The 21,602-nt window shown below is 41.8% G+C and overlaps 1 protein-coding gene across 2 annotated transcripts in view; it reads right to left on the bottom strand.

Annotated features, from left to right (window-relative positions):
* Positions 1–372: 372 nt before the first annotated feature.
* The window catches only part of Trpc6 (transient receptor potential cation channel subfamily C member 6), a 97,894-nt gene continuing 76,664 nt past the window's right edge, over positions 373–21,602 (bottom strand). The window contains exons 6-13 of one of the 2 annotated variants that reach the window (XM_051199128.1): positions 18,888–19,121; positions 15,768–16,032; positions 14,198–14,393; positions 13,632–13,835; positions 12,021–12,095; positions 2,970–3,050; positions 1,565–1,640; positions 373–697 (exon numbers count right to left, since the gene is read on the bottom strand). In XM_051199128.1, coding sequence (XP_051055085.1) covers positions 546–697; positions 1,565–1,640; positions 2,970–3,050; positions 12,021–12,095; positions 13,632–13,835; positions 14,198–14,393; positions 15,768–16,032; positions 18,888–19,121 — 1,283 coding nt within the window. In that variant the 3' untranslated portion in view covers positions 373–545. The remainder of the gene's footprint in view (positions 698–1,564; positions 1,641–2,969; positions 3,051–12,020; positions 12,096–13,631; positions 13,836–14,197; positions 14,394–15,767; positions 16,033–18,887; positions 19,122–21,602) is intronic. The other variant, XM_051199137.1, reaches the window with a different exon arrangement.

A 21,602-nucleotide genomic window follows, 5' to 3' on the forward strand; every position in this document is an offset into this window, starting at 1 on the left:
CCTCTCCCTGCCAAGTGCTGGATTGACAGGTGTTCACCACCACACAGGGCTCTAAGCTCATGTGGACAGGCAGTATCAATTCTATTAAGTAGCTAGATGGTGGTCACAATGCTCTTTAAATAGACTGTTTTCTTCCATAATCCAGGTTGGAAGTCCCCAACAGAGGAAGGAAGATGCCTGAATTCACTCTGTCCAGGAAGCCACACAGGGAGCTACATAAACTTGCCCCCACTGCCATCTGAGGCCCATCCCCAAACAGACACGACAAGACATTCACACCAGCACAAGAGTTACTCCCCCACCACCATCGACTGCAAGAAAGCTACCCAGAAACCAAGCTCCAAGGAACTGAGCAGACTTCTCAACAGCCTGTAATCTTTAGCCTCAACAGTATAATTTAATCACCAAAAAATGTTGATCGTAGGACTCTAGAAGATCCAAGCTATCGTTAACATACTGTTTATCATTGGCACTTAGAAAAATAAATCAGAAAATAATATGGCTTCAAGTGGAGAAATAAATATACGTTTTTGAGGGGCTTTGCATTATCTGTGGCTTTCTTCCTCTTTTGGCCCCAAGGACAATCTCTCTCCGAGTTTTCGAATAAGTTCTGCCAGATCTTCTGTGTTCTGAGACTTTTCTTCCAGGAGCTCATAGCGGAGACTTGAGATGTCCTGTTTAATTTCCTTCAGTTCCCCTGTGCAGAGGGAGAGAGGAGAGAGGGCAACCATGACTACGAAAGCAAACTAGTGATTCCAGAGTGGGATAAAGGTGGTCCAGATTGTATTCTGAATCTTTCCGAGGGAAATCACTTCCTGATGTGAGAAGGCTTCTATTGTCTCAGGTGAGAAAAGTAATTACAGCAGAATTTTAGTGATCTGGAGAATATTGTGGAGTTGCGAGATCATTCTCTCACCTTTCCCAGGAGCCTTCATCAAGGACCCCATGAAAGTAAGAATGTTTTATCTAGTCTGTGCCATCTGGAGACAAGTAACTTGTTCCCTGGCATTTTGTGGCCTTGGTGGCTGCGATGAGGGATAATAATATTGATTGCCAACTGGACAAGATCTAGAACCACCTTGGAGACTGACTAGTAGCTGAACCAGTACGGAGTAACCTACTAGGGTTTGGGGTAACTGGTGTGGGAAGATCCACCAACACTGTGGGCATCACCATTCCCTGACAAGAATCCCAGCAGAATAAAGGGAGAGAGTGGGCTGAGCACAGCCTTCACCTCTTTCTGCTCTCTGGCGGCAGACAGACAGGTGCCTCTCATTCCCGCCACACCACTCCTTCACCGGCATGGTGGACAGTACCGTCAAACTGTCCTTCTCCAGAAAGGTGGACTGTCACCTCAAACAGTGAACCAAAATAAACCTCCTTTCCTTGACTTGCTTTACCAAGCAGGTTGTCACCACAGTGGGGTAAGTTACAATACAGATGGAGAGAGCTTGTTCTATACGGCCTCCTGAGGTTCATCCGCCATGCCCAGTCCTCTCTCACCTTTACACCAGGACACAACCCAGCACACACAGGAAAAGCTTTGTCCTTATGTTCAACTCACCTTCATTCACTTCATCGCTCTCCTTATCAATTTGGGCCTGCAGTACATATCTTTTAATGAGTCTTTTCATGATTTTCTAGACAGAGAAAGGAGAAATCCATTTCAGCATTGTGTTTGTGCAAACATCTCATTTGAAATAGACTTCTGGTCTATCTATCTTTAGAAGTCATGGTTATAAAAGCTCAGGTTAGACTTAGCACACAAGGAGTATGTATCTCCATATTTTATTTTTCTTATTAAAGCAACTGACATGTTACTTGGGCTCAAAAAGAGGAAGAATAGAGAGTAAACATCAAATACGTTGTGCCTCTTCTTGTATTATTTGAAAGTAGAACACGGACTTCCTGCCAGTGTAGAGCTCTTTGAGGAAGTAAGGAATTAAACACTGTCTAGTTGTTTATGTCTTCTACCCCACCAAGAATTGTAGCCACTTTAGATCGTATGGTTGCTTTAAGAACCATCAGTTTTGATGTAATGAAATTTGTCTAGATCCTTGTTTTATGTATAACTATAAATATATTTTAAATGCAATATATGAGATGCAGCAATTGTGTAGGAAGTATATACATTATTAAACCCAGTCTTGCCATATAAAACCCAATTTAAAAGTTGAAAGAAATTCACATAAGAATGTATGTAATTGGTGTGTAGATGTGTATGTTTTAAATAGTGTTGCTTACAAAGGCAGGAAAGGAAACCTTAAATATCCCTCAATGGTGAATGATTTTAATAAATTATCATTTATTTCAATAAAAGGATACATCCATTGATAGCCATGGGTATATATGTTGCAGAGTGAAAGCATACACTATTACACAACTTACTATTAATTCATTTGTATAATATGCCACACATATTACAGAATATTAGCACATATAAAATCGTACACATGCATATACGTAACTACCAGCAGATGTAATATTTACAAGTAAGCCATCTTTATTTCACAGTGGGAGACTGTGAGGTAAATTGTGATTTTTGGTTTTATTTTTACTGATTTATTTTTACTTTTAATAATGTATATGTATGTATATCTGTGTGCAGATATATACTCAAGAGTGTAGGTGTTCTTGGAGATCAAAAGAGGGGGTCAGATGCCCTGGAGCTGGAGTTGTAGGCAGTTGTGAGCCACCATGGGGGTGATAGGAACCCCCTGAATCATTGTGTGCTCCTAAGTTAAGATATTTCTCCAGCACTTCTTTCTTGGCTCTAAGCTATATGATTATCTACTTACATATTCCTCACGTAGAAAGTACCAGGTATATTATAGTTATACCATAAGCACATGTTAAATGGATACATCCTTCTGATGTTTAAAACATAGCCTGGTCTTTTATTTTAATTTAACGAAGTGCAGAGCTTGAGATCCTAAACATAGTGAATGTAGCTTGACGTTTGTGCTTACCTGATACTGTCTTGGAGGGCTACTCAAACTATTTAAGTGGAAGTCTTCTGAGCTCCTTATACTTGACTGTTTGTGTGCCAGCTACAAAAGGAATTAGAAATCCTCATTTAATTCTCATAGCAAGCAATGTGTGAGATATTGTTAGTTACATAGGTGAGCTAATAGTCTGGTGTATTCAATGAGAATATCTGTATGTATAGGGTCATTTGTCTTAATTGCTTAACATCCCATCTTATAAGATACAAGAGGTGATCCTACAGGGGTGTTTAGTTACTCTGTTGCCACTGGAGATTGTGTGAGGATCCTCTCAGACATGGTGGCTCTAGTCTCTTTGTCCTAAGGGTCATGTTGCAGCCTTCCAACAGGTGGATGTGTGGTGGAAGGAGAAGCCAATGTGCTGGGAACTCCATGGTGATGGTGTGAACGTCTGCTGGTGAGAACCCAGCCACTGTCTGTCTGATTGCTACACTCACACCTGCCCTTGAGTCTCACCAGAGCACCAGAATTCAGGTTCCATGGAAGCTCTGATTAACCCATTTCAATGTGGGGACCTGGAGAGTGTTCCCGTTCATTGTACTCTTTGCCAAAGTGCCATTGCAGCAGCAGCACTTTTTAAGAAAGATAATTAATATTGTTAATATACAATAAATGTGAGAGCCAACAATATTAGTATGCTAAGAGGCTTTAATGCATTGTTTTAGAGGAAAAACTGATTTTTACAATAATTTTTACAATAAATGTTATGAGTAGTTTTTCCCCACCGGCCCACCACCACGCCAGCCCCAAATAACACACAGAGACACTGCATTAGATATAAAGCTGTAGGCCTGTTTCTAATGTTTGGCTGGCTCTGCCTTAATGATTAACCCATTCCTATTAATCTAAGTATTTCCACGTGGTCTTATCTTACTGGAGAGAAAGAGGCTGGCGTCTACCCTGTAGACCCTCCATCTTGAATCTCCTCCCTACTACTTCCTCTCTCCTCCTAGTCCCGCCTATCTTGCTTTCCTATTGGCCAACAGTGCTTTATTCATTAACCAATAGGAGAAACATATTTAGAGAATGGCATCTCCCATCAAATAAAAACAAGGACTTGAGCAAAATAGACTATGTCTAAATGTGCATAACACGGGGACAAACTGCCTTCCAGTGGAATAAAATCTCTCCAACTGTTTGGGAAGTCATTCATGGTTTACATTTCCTGGTGACATTCCAGTGCTTATCAGGAAACTTAATTGCTTTCACTTCCAGGTAATTATTCTCTCATACCAATATGCTGTTTTAAAGCAGCAGAGAAATTCTTACCTAATTTGTGTTGCAAATAATGTGACATTATTAGTTACATATGTGACCTAATATGTACTGAATGTAAGAGAATGTATCCATACATAAAGGAGCCATTTTGACTCACATGCCCTGTTAAATTGCATGCTCACACATTTATCCTTGGAGCAAACATGCACCAAGGGTCTTTTGCATGTCAGATTGCAGATACTGACAGAGAGCATAAATCACCTTGGCCAAACAAAATGCCATCAGCAGGTGAATGAACACAGGGGCAACGGTGAGAATCATGGAGACGATGTGCAATTTGAAAGCAGTACTTTCTCTCTTTGTTTTAAAACCCCCTTCGAAAATCTCAGCAAAATATCCATGTGTTAACTCTTGTTAAAATAATTAGGATACTGTGCTGAAATTTACCAAATTAAGCAAGAATATGCAGTAAGGGTAACTGAAAAGTGGACCTGGTGGGAACCTGGGGACAGCTTCTCACATGGCTTTGGCCCCTCCCCACTTGCTGAAGAGCCCTAGGCAGTACACTTAGCCTTGCTAGCATCCCTTGATAACGAAGGGTGTGGTCTATGTGATGTCCACTATCCCTGCTTAACTTAGGAAATCGCAAAACGCCAGGACACTTCAACACAGCATCTGCAGCATTTCAGGACACAATGGGAAACCTGGCTTTTAAAGTACATTTGTTTCTGAAATCAGCATGACGTGGGGAGGCAGGTTCAAGCCAGCATCCATTCCTCTGGTCAGGGAAGGCTCACAATCTGAGTGAAGAACCTAGATAGAAGGAGTCCTGCTGATTTCTGCCTTTTGCGTATTTACTGCGTAGAGAGCCTCGTTTCACGATCATTGTTGTCTTAAGCATCCCAGTGCAGCAAGCAGGCAGGTGGCAATGAGATAACAAGGTGAACACTCGTGTGGGTTGCAACCTTGGAGCACGAGGATCTATGGCCCTGCATACTCTGACGAGCCAATCCTCTTAACCCAATATTGTATGACTGCCAAATGAGTCATTTTCACATTCTCTCCAAATCAATGGCCATTGTGTGTTTGCCATTCCAGTGCCTAAAATTTTTCCTTCCTTGTGCTAGCAGAATTGCTCAGTTGTGTCACGGAAATTTAGCCTTAAAGCCTGAGTTCTCTAGAAAAGCTTTCCCTGGCCACCTTGTATGTAGCTTGTATAAGGGATGAAACGCTGGGTGTGTTTTTATCACCAGTGGAATGAGTGTACTGGTGTGTGTAGATTTTGTGAGGTTAGATATGTCAAACATGAGAGCTTAGCCCGGTGGTAGTAGCTCAGCTTCATGGTAAACATGCATTTGAAACACAGGGAATCCTTTTAAGGCATAAGCAGACATCTTGACTGTAATAGACTGGTCACAGAGACATGGTAAGGGTGCCAGGAAGGAATGCCTACTGGTTTGCGTGGGAAAACACACACGTGGCTTCCTAAGGTGCTGATCTTAAGGCCTCAGGGACCAAAGCTGTGGCATGTCCCCGTGTTTCCTCCCAAGTGTCCACCAGGGGGACAGAGCCTTGATTTCTCGGTCACAGCAGTATCATAGCCTGGAAACATCTTCAGTGTGGGCAGTGTCCTGTGCATTGTATAATATTTAGCAGTATGCCTGGTTCATAAACCGTAGGTGTTGATAGCAGCCTCTACCCCTGTGTAACGAGCCCAAATCAAATGTGTCCTCGTGGAGGGTTCACAGCAAAAGCATGGTTCATAAGTAGGCAGATATTAATTAATTCATGCCAATTGTTTTGTGCCTATTTTGCTTTGAAGTATCAGGATCGGGACATAAATATGTTATTTTAGAAAAAAATAATATTGCTATTTTTCAATACGTCATAGCAGCTCAACGATCATTTTGCTTCCCCCCCCCCCCTTAATCAAATAAGGCAAAGAAATAATGTGTAAGAGAAAATGTACCCAAAGTGCAAAGTAGTATTGTCACCACTTGGTGGCACAAAATCCTAATTTATCATCTGGCCCCATGGCCACTGCCCAGCCAGCTTAAAATGTAGAGAGCTGGGGCAGCATGTGTCTGCCCTGTAGCTTATACATAGGAATTCAACTGGCAATCTGAAAAATATTTAAAATTTAGAGATGCCGCCGCATTAGAGGCACAAGGGCGAGGGCAAGCTTTACCCTTTCTGTCTGTAAATATTCGCTTTCTCCAGTTCAGAATGAAGCATGGACTGTTGTAAAAACAAAAACAAAACAAAACAAAAAACATGCAAACAAACAAAAACCATTTTACTGCATTTGTGCGATTTTTGGGCAAGATGGAGGATGGAGATCAAACTCATAGGTCTGCAAGTGCTAGGTAGCAGCTGTTCCATGAACTACACCCAAGTCCATTCCACAGTCTTTATACCTTCTCTTTTTTCATTTCCTGTTTCATATTAGCATTTTTTTTATCCTACAAACCTTAGGATACCATGAGAAAGAGTAAATAAAATTTGTGTTATTAATTTGGAGACAGAAGTAAGCTCCCGTCTTTGAAATGTCTTGCCTTTCTGAACATACAGACAATTCTGGAAGTCTTTCTTGTCCTTATGAGTATTAAATTGCCAGGGCCCTGGAAAAACACACAAGGACATAAGAAGATGGAGGTGATATACTTAGGCCTCACAAAACTCAGGGGTGAGATGGACCACAGCACGCACTGCTGGTGAGCCTCCTGCCTTAGAACTAAGATGCTGTGGACCACGTGGTGCACTGCTGGTGAGCCTCCTGCCTTAGAAGTAAGATGCTGTGGACCACAGCATGCACTGCTGGTGAGCCTCCTGCCTTAGAACTAAGATGCTGTGGACCACAGCATGCACTGCTGGTGAGCCTCCTGCCTTAGAAGTAAGATGCTGTGGACCACAGCATGCACTGCTGGTGAGCCTCCTGCCTTAGAACTAAGATGCTGTGGACCACGTGGTGCACTGCTGGTGAACCTCCTGCCTTAGAACTAAGATGCTGTGGACCACGTGGTGCACTGCTGGTGAGCCTCCTGCCTTAGAAGTAAGATGCTGTGGACCACAGCGCGCACTGCTGGTGAGCCTCCTACCTTAGAACTAAGATGCTGTGGGCCACAGTGTGCACTGCTGGTGAGCCTCCTGCTTTAGAAGTAAGATGCTGTGGACCACAGCATGCACTGCTGGTGAGCCTCCTGCCTTAGAACTAAGATGCTGTGGACCACGGTGTGCACTGCTGGTGAGCCTCCTGCCTTAGAAGTAAGATGCTGTGGACCACAGTGCGCACTGCTGGTGAGCCTCCTGCCTTAGAACTAAGATGCTGTGGGCCACAGTGGCAATGCTGGTGAGCCTCCTGCCTTAGAAGTAAGATGCTGTGGGCCACAGTGGTGCACTGCTGGTGAGCCTCCTGCCTTAGAACTAAGATGCTGTGGACCACGGCATGCACTGCTGATGAACCTCCTGCCTTAGAGCTAAGAGGCTGTGGACTTGGATTTTGACTGCCACTTGTTTAAGGCTGGAATCTAGACAAAGTACTTCACCTCTCAGCACTCAGAGACCTCGGGTTTAGAATAGAGAAAATAATATTACAAAAGAAAGAGTGTATGGTTTCTGCAGCTTGGAATGGTAGGCATTGACAATATCTGTTGTTATTATAGAGAGGCATAAGTATCTTCTATTTGGTTTAAAACTGTTCATAGATGAATGGTCCTGATATAGGGCTACCATACTCAGCTTCCCCAGAGCTTAATAAATACACACATTTTCAGGCTCTGCTGTCATATTTTAATGTATAAAAGAAATCATATTGAGAGTTCTTACAAGATCAAGTAGAAAGATCAAGCATTTTATCTGCTAGCTTCTTTGGATGAGTCATTTTTTTTTAAGTAGCTCCTACCCTCAGCAGTGGCTAAAACCACAATTCCTGGATATATAACCATATACATACATGCGTGCATGCATGCATGCATACATACTTACATACATACATACATACATACACTCACTGAACCCAGGGCAGAGCATAAAACCCACTGTGACACCAACCCCCTGTCAGTGACCTGTTCTTGGCTATCACTCCGAATTCATGCCTGTGTAATGGTGAACGGCAGTCTGGGTCTCAGTTACATGCTTCTTTTGCACCGTGTGTCTGAAAAGCTATCACTAGCCTCCCTCAAAACCAGGCCACACTGGAAGTAAGGGATGTGACAGAAGATGAGAAGTTTTACGTGGCTCGCCCTGTTGATTTTATGAAGCCCAGGATAAATGAGAGGACAGCATTTCCATGGCTAACTAAACCCTGAAACCTACAAGCAGTCAGAAGAGGCCTTGGGTGAAACACAAACCGCCATCTTAGGGACAGACTATAAAAAGTCCGAGCCAAGCTGTTGGGTAGTGAACACTGAACTGTGTGCGTTTGAATCTGTACCTGTAGGAGGACAGCATGTTCTCAGAGGAACCTCATTCAGCAACACTGGGAAAGGTTACTTTCGCTATAAATGGCCGACTTTTTAAAACTACTTTTCTCAAATAAAATCATTTGAAACAAGAGGCTCAAATGGTTAGGAAAATGGACATTTGCATTGATTGGAGCAGCCGGGATGCAAATGTCAAAGACAGCACTGGAAGTTTGAGATGTATCCAGAATTACATGTATGAGCATGTCACATTCAAATAATGGGCTTTATTACGGCCCTTGCTCATGTGTTTTCCATGCTGTGCTAATTCTGTCCTCAATGCAGTCTCTCCCTCTCCTTCCAAACACTGCTGCCTGGACACTGAAGGCTGGCTGGTCTGTGAAAGAAGGAACCACATAAAGATTGCCTACAAGAGACAGCCAGCCCAATGGAGTCCAGCCCAACTCCAGTGTCTAGACTACATGGGGTAAGAGGTCACTGTGGGACAGAAGCACCGAGGACCTAAAGAACACACTCCTAGCAAGGGAGTGACAGGATCACAAAGATGACTTGGCTAAAGGATGACCACAAAGTGACCAAACCCAGTCATGAAGAAAGACAGGGATGACACATCTCTGTGGCTACCATAGCATACAACCGCATGCAAAGTACTTCCAGCTGTTAAACGGGCATCGGAATCCACATTTCACCCCAAACTCCACAACCGCATCAACTTAGGCACAACCTGCACTGCCCAGACACCACACTCTCTTCTTGGCCCTGGGATTGGTTACCCTTTCAGGGGCAGTATGATTTCCCCAACGAAAGGGAAGGAGGGGAAAAGGAAGGCACTCATACAGAAGCAGCAAAGCATATTCCCGCCACGTGCCTTGCTACATACTTTGTTCAGTTTCTTTCAGTAACCCCCTGAGGCTGTAGTAACTGTAAGTGAGAAACCAACCTGAGAAGAGCAAGCATTTTGTGCAAATTCTTAGCTGGAGTGTAATGGGAAACATCAATATAATGGTGGTGGTGTGTGTGTGTGTGTGTGTGTGTGTGTGTGTGTGTGTGTGTGTGTGTACTGCCAAGCATACATATGCTAATGCTAGTGTCATTTATCAATTAATGTATGCTGGCTTCCAAATCGCATAATGATTTTCCATTATCATTACTGTTTTTCCACTTGCTAATTCACTTATTTCTAATTATTTTTTTCCAGCTACGCCTATTTACATTACTGGGCTCCTTTCACTTTCTGTTTGTGCCCTTTCTCTGGGACTTTTAGACCTAGTCCCATTCTGATTCCCTGTGTGACTGTAACTGTATGCTTCTGCTTATGTTTGCAATGGTAATTAAAATGTTAGATAGCTGCTATTTCCTACCGTGCCACAGATATTGTCATAAGCACTTTATCTGCACTAACGGACTGGATGTTCCAAATGCCTCTGGGATAGCAGTGCACTTGATGCCTGCCTTCTACAAACGAGGGAGGAGCCATCAAGGTAGTGTTTCTAAGCATAACGCCTACAGCCATTCAGTATCATGAGGAAATCCCTAATAAAATATTCAAATATGCTGTCTTCAAAGTATTCTTGTCATAACATCACCACAAGTTCAAGAGCAAGAAGCTTCTGCTGTGAACAGAGAGCTGTGAGCCACATAACATTCTTCCCTTCTTTTTCTACAATTCCTTAAAATGTAAACACACACACACACACACACACACACACACACACACACACACACACACACACACACACCTCCTTCTACTACCATCCTTCCTGCTTGGGATCCTGTTCCAGGAAAATTCCTCCCCAAGAAATTACTAATCTGAGTAGGGCTTCTGGCCCACACCCTCTTATTCTAGACTTACCCATCAGGTTCTGATTTAAAGATGTTAGGAGTTGACAGGCTTGTAGCTGACATGGTAAGATCGTGAGTCTTGGGACTCACACAGACCTTAAGTATGTACTCATTCTGGTATGAGACATAAAATATTCAGTTCAAAACAGAATTCAGTGGTCTCCTCTCGGCCTTTGCTTAGGGTGGCTGCACAATGCATTTCTGAACAACTAGAATAACAAGTTATAGAGGTACTTCTGGGATTCAGCAAACAGGCCACGCTTCTTTGTACACATTCCTCCTTGAGACGTTAGCAGGGAGTGTAATGAAGTAAAGCTGTCACGACAAGAAAACTCCAGGAGGATCTCAGCCACTCACCCTTAACAAGCACCACACACTGTCTCACTGGGGCAGGGAAAAGACAGGAGAAACAGAAGCAACTCCTGTGCATCGCCCATCATGATTTGCGGTTTCCGTTATGGGCGCCTGAACATGGTTCCTTCCTTCCACATTCATTTTGCCAAGTTTCTCTTTGATGTCTGCTGAAACCCTGTGACTTATAACTGACAGGGAAGGGAGCAAATATCTTATCACTGAGGACTCAGTGTCTCTAAATTAGGAAGCTGGTGGATCTCGACATAACTATCTCATTACAAACTGTACTGGCCACATCTATTGAGCCCTCCTGGTGCCTTTGCAAACACCTTCGCGGGGCCTTTCAGACACTGCTGGCTATGCGCTCTGCACCTGAGCTTCGGCCCAGTGAACATACGCCTCTGGCCCAGCACCTTCTTCCTTTCACTAGCCTCGTACACACACAGATTCGTGGTTAACACACTACTTACACATACACTAATTTCCTTTTGCAAATGAACATAGGTGTGGTCTCAATTACAGACTTTGAAAGTTAGTACAACAGTTGTTAAAAGCATTAATGTGATCCCTTTGCTCATCACCCCTCCCTCTCTACAGCTGGATTCCAGGAGGTCAGCTCAGTGCTTAGCTGTGGGTGTCTGCTTCTGTTTCCATCAGCTACTGGATGAAGGCTCTAGGATGGCATATAAGGAAGTCATCATTCTCATCATAGGGGAAGGGCATTTCAGGTAGCCTCTACATTATTGCTTAGATTTTTTGGTTGGGGTATGCTTGTGGATCTCTGGACATTTCCCTAGTGCCAGATTTCTCTTTAATCCTATAATGGCTCCCTCTATGAAGGCATCTCTTTTCCTGCTCTCTGCTACCTACTTCTTTTTTTACGTTTGAAAATGTACGTTGGTGGTTTGCCTGAATGAATGACTATTCATACCCAATGCCTGTGGAGGCCAGAAGAGGACATCAGGTTCCCTGGGAGTTATAGAAGGTTGGGAGCCACCATGTGGGTGCTAAGAATTGAACCTGGGTCCTCTGCAAGAGTAGCCTATGGTCTTAATCCTCTCTGCAGCCCCTGCTACTCAGTCCCTAATGCTGCTTGCAAACACTGGTCTTTTTCTCTAGCAAGATACTTCCAATCCTGGGCAATCCAAACATGACTTTCTATTTTCAAGTATTATCTTACCTGATTTTTGTCAAGTGGAAATTTTGAAAGGTCTTCGTGACTTCCCAAAATTCCAAATTTCTTTTCTTCATTTCTCTTTTAAAGATAAACATTAAGATGAGTCCAATAGCATTGCCAATTTTTAGTCTCCATTCCAGAAGCTACCCCGCTCTAATGCTCCGGCAAGTTTCAATGAGAGAAACATATCCTTTTTGAGTTTTCCTTTTGGAAAGTTCTTGAACATTTCTTCAAACACTAAATTTTACCAGATTACACTTTTAATCAAACCTGACAACTGTACATTTAAGTACACTGAGTAAAGAAAATTGTCTTCTACTTAAGCCCCTGACTCCTGTAAATTAGCCGTCTGGAGGAAGCCCATAGATGCTGCTTCCCCCAAATTTCTGTGCTCAATCACTTAAAAATTTCAAAGCACTTTTAATATTTATTGTATTTAATCTCTGCAACATAGATGGAATTTTTATTCCTATTGCTTGTGAGGAAACTAGAACCCATGTAACTCACCCCTGACTTTGAGCCCTTCATCACTGGTGCCAAAGCTAGCACTAATTGAAACACATTTTCTTTCCATCCAATGACAGGACCTTAACATTGCAAGTAACCAACCTAAAATCAATCAGTCCAATTCCCCCCTCCATCCACCCTCCGCCAGTCTAGGGAGAAACAGCTTTGAGTTTTTAATGTCAGACATCCGTAGTTTACTGGTTGACTATAACTCTAGGGGAACCTTGCTTCCTAAGATTATTCACTGCTTTACCAGGTAGATCTGATTGTTATGAATTTGTTCTTTCATAAATTAAAATTGAACTATATATAACTTTCACTCATTGCCTTTGTTCTCATTTTCGAAGAGCCAAAACAGCCTGTAATAGCTACCAAAAGTGAATGTTCTAAAAAAGATTCTCATTCCCGTCAAATTCACTTTTCAGAAGAAACTGACAGCTCCATTAATTATTCAAATACACTTTATGCATACCTGCGCCAACCCTCATCCATCTCCATTAGAAGAAGCTAGTGACTTAACACTCCTTCTTGGTTGACACTTGGCGAAACCTTGTGCAGGGAATGCTGTTCTCTAATGCGATGCCTACACAGCATTATATGTGTGTTTCAAATATGTCTGTACACACTAACAGCCTCCCACCCCATCATCTGAGCACTACTCCTCATCTGTGCTTGCTTGAGATCCCTTTGCCTACTGAGTTTATCACTTCCAGTCAGTAATCTTAGACCTTCCTTCATCAAGCACCTTGCTGCAGACACTGGCCTCCCGTGGGCTGTGTGAGCAACCATCACTCCGGAACTTTGCAATGCAGATGCACCTATCAGCTCTTGATAACAGTGAAGCGAGAAACTTAAGGCACCAGCTGCACAATAGGGACCCAAATACTCTCGCTTTCAGTCTGTGCCAGACAATGCATTCGTTTAGCGACATTTCATTCTTCTTACACTCTTTTAAGTAGGAAATGTCCAGTGCCCCCTTTTAAACCGTCACCAAGGACCACCATATATGCCATTGCTAGGAATGAGAACGCGTGGTTTACCCATGGAAATCTGGTGACCATGGCGAAAACAGTTATGACCATGGAGATAGATGATCAAGCTACTCACCTTGTTCATCTCTGCGTCTTCATGGAAGCCTTTCTTATGACCCTGGACTAGATCAGACATCCATCTCTTAAGCTTCAGTAGGAGGTACAGCAAGGACTTCGGACTTGGCACAAGATTGAAGGGCACAGGAAGGGTTCTTCCCTCCTCGAAGTAGGAAAACCACAGTTTGGCCCTTGCAAACTTCCACTCTACGTCAGCATCATCCTGTACAGGCAGACACAACTGTTCAGCACAGATATATAGAATTACTGGGTTCTTCTAACACCGTGTGGCTAGGCGGAAGAGGCTATGGCTAAAAAAAATACCCTAATTCCCAAGACAGATGGCCTCACAGTGATAAATTACATCCTTCTGGCCCTTGTACTCTGCTGATTCAGCACACCCCATTAACACTGTGTTTAAAAAGCAAAGTCAAGCTTTTCTGCATCCCTAGACCAACTCTGATTGAGCAAGCAGGGACGTGGAGAAATAACAAAGCAGGGAGGGTGTGCTTCATCCCACTGAGAGTTGGTCCTTGCAATACTTGGTAAGTGAACATGGACTATAAGAACATATGGACTCCGTACCTCAATTTCCTGGAATGAACTGTTGATCATCGCAATCAGCATATTTAGCAAAACAATAACCATCGTGACATTATAGACGCCATATAGAACATAGCCAATGTTTTCAATGAACTTGTGGTTGTAGTTGATGACCACGGACTTCACTTCAGAAAGCCCAAATATAGCCCAGAAGAGTGTCTTAAAGCTCTCTTCAACTCTGGGGGGGCGGTAAAATAACAAAAAGAAGGATATGAGAAAAGGTATGAATACATGATAATAGCATTATCATAAATCTGAGTGCTTTCAATATCCTTATAAACTATTAGATACTCATGACAAAATTATTTGCTTGTCTGAATTTTCAATTTCCTGTCTGTAAAATGGGAAAAATAGCACTTCTAGATTCATTACAAAGGTGTGACACTGTGTATATGAAGCACATAGCTCACGATTTAACATTCAGTAGACACTCATTAAAGGCTATGGGATAAGTTCATAACTACAGATGTTGGTATTTAAATGATTGATGAATTTGATGTTGGAAAAGTTAAATGGATCACTTAATAGCAAAAATACAACTTGTTGCCAGGCAATGGTGGGGCACTCCTTTAGTCCCAGGACATGTGAGGCAGAGGCAGGCAGATCTCTGTGAGATCGAGGCCATCATGGTCCACTGATCGAGCTCTAGGACAGCCTCCAAAGCTACAGAAACCCTGACTCAAAAAAAAAAAAAAAAAAAAAAAAAAAAAGAGAAAGAAAGAAATACAACTTGTTAGAGTCATCTTAGTTTCTGCTTCATTTGTCCTTAAAGTCACCCAAAATAAGTAGAAAATAATAATACATATGAGGAAACATGACAATATAAACATAGGCAATGACACCAAAATTCTTGGCATGCCCTAGGAAGAATTGTGATGTTTTAGGCATAATTATTTGTCCAGAGTTAAGCCCATATGTTTAATTCAGTTGGTGTAATTTTCTCTTGAAACATTGCACTTTAGAAGGATATTAAAAATAGTAGGTTCCTCTTCAAACACCGCTTGTCGTGTGACATAGATGCTCTGACATTTAAAAGTCTATTCTAGCACATTTTATTTAAATTAATTGTGCATGTGGCAAATGTCAGTTATAATGTGCCACTGCTGCTACTTATAAGCTGCTCATTGGTAAGTTCTGGGAAACTGAGGTAGGGGAAGAGCTCCCCACACACCCAGTGCCCCAGCAGTCCCCATAAAAGAGGAAGGCACAAGATTTAGGACAGTGGATGCTACTTAGCAAGCAATGTCAGCACTTACACAATATCCAGAATGTTGTTTAGCTTTGTGAATTTCTTTTTGTGCACTGTCAATAATAGTTCTATGTGTAGGAGGAATTTACCATATAATATGGCTCTAAAACTGTTATTTGACTTTATATTAGGAGGTTTCCTGTATGTTGGTCTTACACGTCACTCTGAAACCTTTTCATCTTGCTGAAACAGACTTAGAGAGGGTATCTGCATCACAGCATGGACCTATGAATGTGAGTGTTAATTGAACAGATCTCCCTTTAATCTGCAAATTCCATCATCAGAATACCTAGGACCACATACGTTGTAAAGGCTTCATTCTGTTTGGCACCAATGTAGTAAGAGTAGAGGTTGAACATTCCAATCATGAAGGCTACAAACACCATGATGAATATGACCATGAATTTGAAGATATCTTTTACTGTCCTTCCGAGTGAAATCTGCAGAGGCCCAAAGCTTTCATTTGCTGGTAAAATGTAAGCAATTCTGGAGAAACTTAAAACCACAGCAATGGCATAAAGACCTTCAGAGATGATTTGAGGATCAGAAGGGTCCCACTTTATCCTGGCTAGAAAAAAAAAATCAGAGATAAGGATTACAGTTATTCCTAGCAGTTGCCTATTTAGATAAATTCTTTTCTGAGAATAATAAATGTATAATCAAGTGAAAGTCTCCATTCTGAAGAAATTCTCAAGTCTCTTCCATACCTTCTGATTTGATTGAGGTGGTTTTGCTATGAATTCTCAATAAAATATAATTCCTAACCTGTAAAACTCCCTGTTAGGCGCCCCTTACCAGCAGGAAGTAGTTTGGAAAGAATGACGCCCAAGTTCCCAAATATTGTCTATAAGTGTTTTTTTTTTCATTTAAATGGACTTGGTTATATAAAATTAATTAATTAATTAATTAATTAATAAAAACCTCCCTGTTAGATCATTTGAACAATTTTCCATGTTGATAGCCGTATCTCCAACTGAAAGAACTTAGACTAATAACCCTCTTAGCTTTATTACCTCCCTAACAATGAGAGTTCTGCTCCCATGGCTCTCATCTGCCCTTGAAAATTCAATAAATTCACATATGGACAGTGCTTAAAAACATCTGGCACTTACTAAATTATAGCATTTATCATTCAATCTTGAACTATACAAAATAATGTCATCTGATGCTGATGCACTTCTTGCTATTTAAACTTACTAGAAATCTTTTCTATTGGTCAGCAAAGTAAATCTATTTTTGCCACAAAATTTTCTATAATTCATTAATAATTTCTTCTGGCATTATTACATTGAGCCATCAAAAACCACTTAAGAAACCATTATGAAGAGAAATGCAAAACAGTGTGTAAGAAAGAGGAAAATATGGTTATAAATTTGCATTTGGTTATTTTCAGAGAAGTGGAATTTGGAGAGGATATAGCACAACAGAACTTATGAAAATGGTTTCTTTCTATGGTGTTTTGAGTATTACCAAAAATAGATATCCTTTGATATATTTTAAAACTCCTTAAATAAAAATTTAGGATTGAAATAAATATTAAAACCAATAATGAATACACTTAAGTGATGTAGACATTAAGCCAAAGTTAATAGATGTATTTTCCCTAAGCCAAGTTTCTTTGAGAGGGCTTGGGTAAATACTGAAATTTATTTCTATTCCTTAGTCAGTTTTCCCCTGGGGAAATAAATAGCTCACCTGGCATGTTAACCTGGGATGCTAACCACGTCTACTATGACCATGGGGTTGGTATCACCCTCTTTCTTGTGGGTCTTCTCTTGTCCCCACGGAGACATCCCTCAAGATCAACTACTTATAGCCACCCCTCAACACCCCTCATTGAGAACGCTGCCGGGCCAGCCACTAACTGAAAACTGGATGGTAATTCTTAGAAATTCAGAGACTCTGTCTCGGGGAACTGTCAGGCTCTGATTCATGACATCTGCCCTTTTATTGGGTTTAGAGTTGATGACTGGGACCCCACTCTATATATCCATTTGTTTTGTTTTATTTCTCAGCTCTTTCAGTGCCCGAGAGCCCTCCTGGAGACTTCAAAAATTCATTTACTTGGATACAATTTATATATCTTAAAAGGGAAAACATCCAAATATAAACTTTTAAAACTCGTGTATGTGGGTTCAAAGTCACACATGTTGACATGTCGTGATAATTAAATTAATATAATTAACATATCAATCACCTCACATACTTTTTCAATGTAGTAAGAACATTTAAAATCTACTGTCTCAGCAATTTTCCCTCTTGTGGTCACTGTGGTAAACTATAGCCACCATGTTTTATAGCAGAGCACCAGCATTGTGGTTTGTGTTTAACTACAGTACTTTCTTCTCTCTGACCCGCATGTCTCCATCCCTGCCAACCACCATTAGGCTCTACTCGTATGAGACACATGTAAGTAAGTACATGCGATGTTTCCCTGCCAGTTTGCTTCATGTAGCATGATGTTCATCATGTTTTTGCAATAATCATCCTCTTTCACACTTAAAGGCAAGTACCACTTCATCATGTACACAGTGCATATGGGAGCTTTCCTCTTTGTCTTTCAACATGTGATCTGTGAAATGCTCAGACCAAGCCTGCATTAGGAAGCCATATTTGCTCCACTGTCACCGCTGAGAGCCGCTTTACAGAAGCGTCACAAATGGAGCTTGTCCAGGTCTATGTATCAAGCAAACACACATGTGAGTTTTAAAAGCAAAAGAACCAACAGGTTACTCAAGTAGATGGGGGGCACAATATGATCCCTGATTTCTGGCACCATTACAGACTGAAATATAGCCAAAATATGGATGTTTCACTGGAGGCCTCAGAAAGAAGGGGATTCTTTCACGATATGGAAGGCATGGTGGTTAAAATACAGATATCCTATGCCAGCATGTTTGAATCACTGTCTCCTGTGATCTGGGGCTAGAGAGAGGGCTCAGTGGTTAAGAGTGTTTGCTGCTCTTGCAAAGGATACAAGTTCAGTTTCCCAGCACCCATGCTGAATAGCTCACAATCACCTGTATGTAACTCTGGCTTCAGTGGATCTAACTTCTTCTGGACTCTATGAGCCCTCGGTCTTATATGGGAAATACACACAAAGACCCATTAAAAAGAAAAAGAAAGCATAAAAATACATAATTAAAAGGTACAATACAGGGATTCTCAGTGGATTTGTTAGCTATCCAATTGATCCAACAAGTCATGGGGATGGGTTTTGTGGATAATGAAAGTTTCCAGGCAGCAGATCAATCGAATGCAGAGGCAGAAAGCACAGTTTTTCCGATAACGATGTTATTCTTCAAATATAAATGCCATCAATAAACAATTTTGTGTGAACTGGGAAAAACTCCTACTACTATTTTTATCTCCTTCACAAGAAAATACTTTATCTTCAGTATTTACACAGTAACACAAACTCACCCAGATTGTAGTATTTGACGTTGTCTCCCAGTGTGACTTTTGTCAAGTCCTTCAAAGTGTCATTTGCATCAATGATGCTCTGAGCCTGGGATGCGTGCCAGAATGCCATAAATCTTGCAATGAATGATGCCGCAAAGATTGCCAACATCCCAAAATCGAGCATATTCCATAACTCAAATAAGTATTCTTTGGGGCCTTGAGTCCAAATTTCTTTACATTCAGCCCATATCATGCCTGTACTGGTAAAGGATTAATATATCAATTTCATTCTAACTTTAGCTCTTTCATAAAGAAAAAGAATAATTTAGAAAGGTCTCACCTGATACTCACAACTCTGTAAATTTTCCCCTTAGCCTTCCTCTCCAGCCACAACTTTCCCACCCCCCAGAAACCCGTCCAACAAAATCACCATATTACCTGAAAGCAATCTAGTAAAGTAAAATGGATCAAGGATCTCGTGAAAAACATCACATTTACCCTTTATTTCTAATCATGGAAAAATACTTAAGATGTTCGTTATAATAACCCAAACACAACATTCCCAACACTCAAAATGGAAGTGCTCACACTTTCACAGTGGAATTATGCAGACATTTGATAGGACATCTTACAAATTATTGTCATGGGAACTACCTGCCAACCTCCAACTATAGCACCAACGCTCAAGGCTTGACATGCGCCTGGTTTGGCAGTCCTTACCCTCTCTCTCCCCTCTTTTCACAATTTTTTCTCACAAGGAAACTTTAATAAAATCACACTTCTTTCAGTGTAATTATTGTGTGCTTCATCTTCCCACATGTATCTTGGGGAACTAGAACACACACCATAAAGTTAAATTTAAAAGATTAAATGGCATACAGTCTGAGAACAAATTAAAAACTAGCATCTAGAAAGACTAGAGAAAATTACAGTAGCTACTTGTAGAGCTAACAATAGCTGAATTTTTGATGAAATTGTTAACAGTATTTCATGGTTTCCCAAAACTTTCATGCAGTGTTTAGGAGAATTGGTTGTGAGACTTTGCTTTGCCAATAATTGGCTGCAGAGTCATTGGCAAAGTGTTTAAACTTTCTAGAAAGTATCTTGCAAAATGAGGATGCAATGTATACCAACTTTACAAGACCACAGTAAAAATAAAATAATATGTGTAAAAGTAGAGCACAACACTGGCATTTGTGAAGAAACTATGACAAACACTTTGAGCACTTGCTTCTTTGATTTACTCATAATTTTCACATATTCTATTTCTTAACTTGAAGGATATCACTTGATTAGAAAGAGGTTAAAACTGCTGTCCTGTCTGATACTCCATCTCTTCCTAGTGCCCCATGGGGAATATAATCCACAGCTCAACTCTTCTCTCACAAAGAACTTCCTGCCCTGACTGAGAAGCAGGCTTCTCCCCTGTCCTTCAGCATTGCCTACTCCACATTCATCTCATGTCTATCACACATCATGCTAGTAGAGTAGCTGAGAAGCCTTATCTGATGAAGAAAACGCCCTGGTCTTTGCTATTCACCAGCACATTGTACGTCTTTCTCGGTACAGCATGGAGAATGTGGTCTTACAGGCAGACAATTTCAATACTCTCACTAGGTGACTTTAGGTTAAGGGGGCATTATCACTGACTTCCTATGAGCTCTTACAAACTTATAACAAGAAATAGTTCAAGACCAAAGCAACAAACAGGATGGAAAATCCTAAAGACATCTGTTCTTGGCATGATTCCCCAGTTTCCCCAACCTTAGCAAAGACTAAGGTGATTCAGAGTAATGCCCAGGGACCAAGGGAACATTAGAACTCACACAGCCCAGTCATTTTCAAAGCTTTCCTTTCCAACTCATGCTTGGGCTCCACCTTCTTTATGCTCCTGTTGGAGCTGACAAACCACAGCTAGCACTCAGAGCGATTCAGCCAGAAGGAAGTACATCGGTCCAATCCCTTCTCTGAGACCCCCATCCCCTGAGTTGTTGCTTAGGGGCCTTTGAAATTGCCCACATCTAGTCTGGCTCCTCCCCCACGAAGGAGAATTCTCTGCGGAGACCACACTGCTTAGACAGCACTGGAACCCATGCCTTACTGCTTCTGAGGGAGGCTTGCTCTGTTGCCAGAGTGTGAGCACTCTCTCTTCCAAGAGAACATCTCGTTCTATTCCTGTACTCTGGGGCAGCGGAGACTGTTATCGGGTCTCTGTGCATTTGAATTTCTCTAAAGAGCAGCCCTGCTCACTGAGTTTGCTTTTCTTTAGCAGAGCCATGCTTCACCCAGGAAGCTACAGCGGTTTGAACCTCAATGTGCCCTGCTTGGCCCCGCCTCCTTCCAGGTTATGTCATCTTTTGCTCTAAACCAGCCCCCCTCCCTCCCCGCCACCAATGGAATAAACTTGAAGCCCTTTCTTTCCTTCCATCACCTTCAGTGACAAAAAGTAAACTCCCGCAAGTCCTCTGAAGCCAACTCAACTCTGTGGAGTCATCCTCTACAGTTGCTGTGACAGACAGGCAAGCACCTCGTTTTTTGTCAGCCTTGTAGCCATGGTCTCTGCATCGGAGCCATGACAGCCCTGACCACGCTTTTACCCTGTTCAAGCCAACCCAGAATTGCTTGTGCTCTCGGCAGCTTAGGGTGGGTGACAAATGGCAATCAACCCTTGGACTTCTGAACATGAAACACTCTCAAGCACAGCCCCTGCCCTGTGCTCCTGCCTGACCTCACACC

The sequence above is a fragment of the Phodopus roborovskii genome, unplaced genomic scaffold, assembly GCF_943737965.1.
Source record: "Phodopus roborovskii unplaced genomic scaffold, PHOROB, whole genome shotgun sequence".
Lineage (NCBI taxonomy): Eukaryota > Metazoa > Chordata > Mammalia > Rodentia > Cricetidae > Phodopus > Phodopus roborovskii.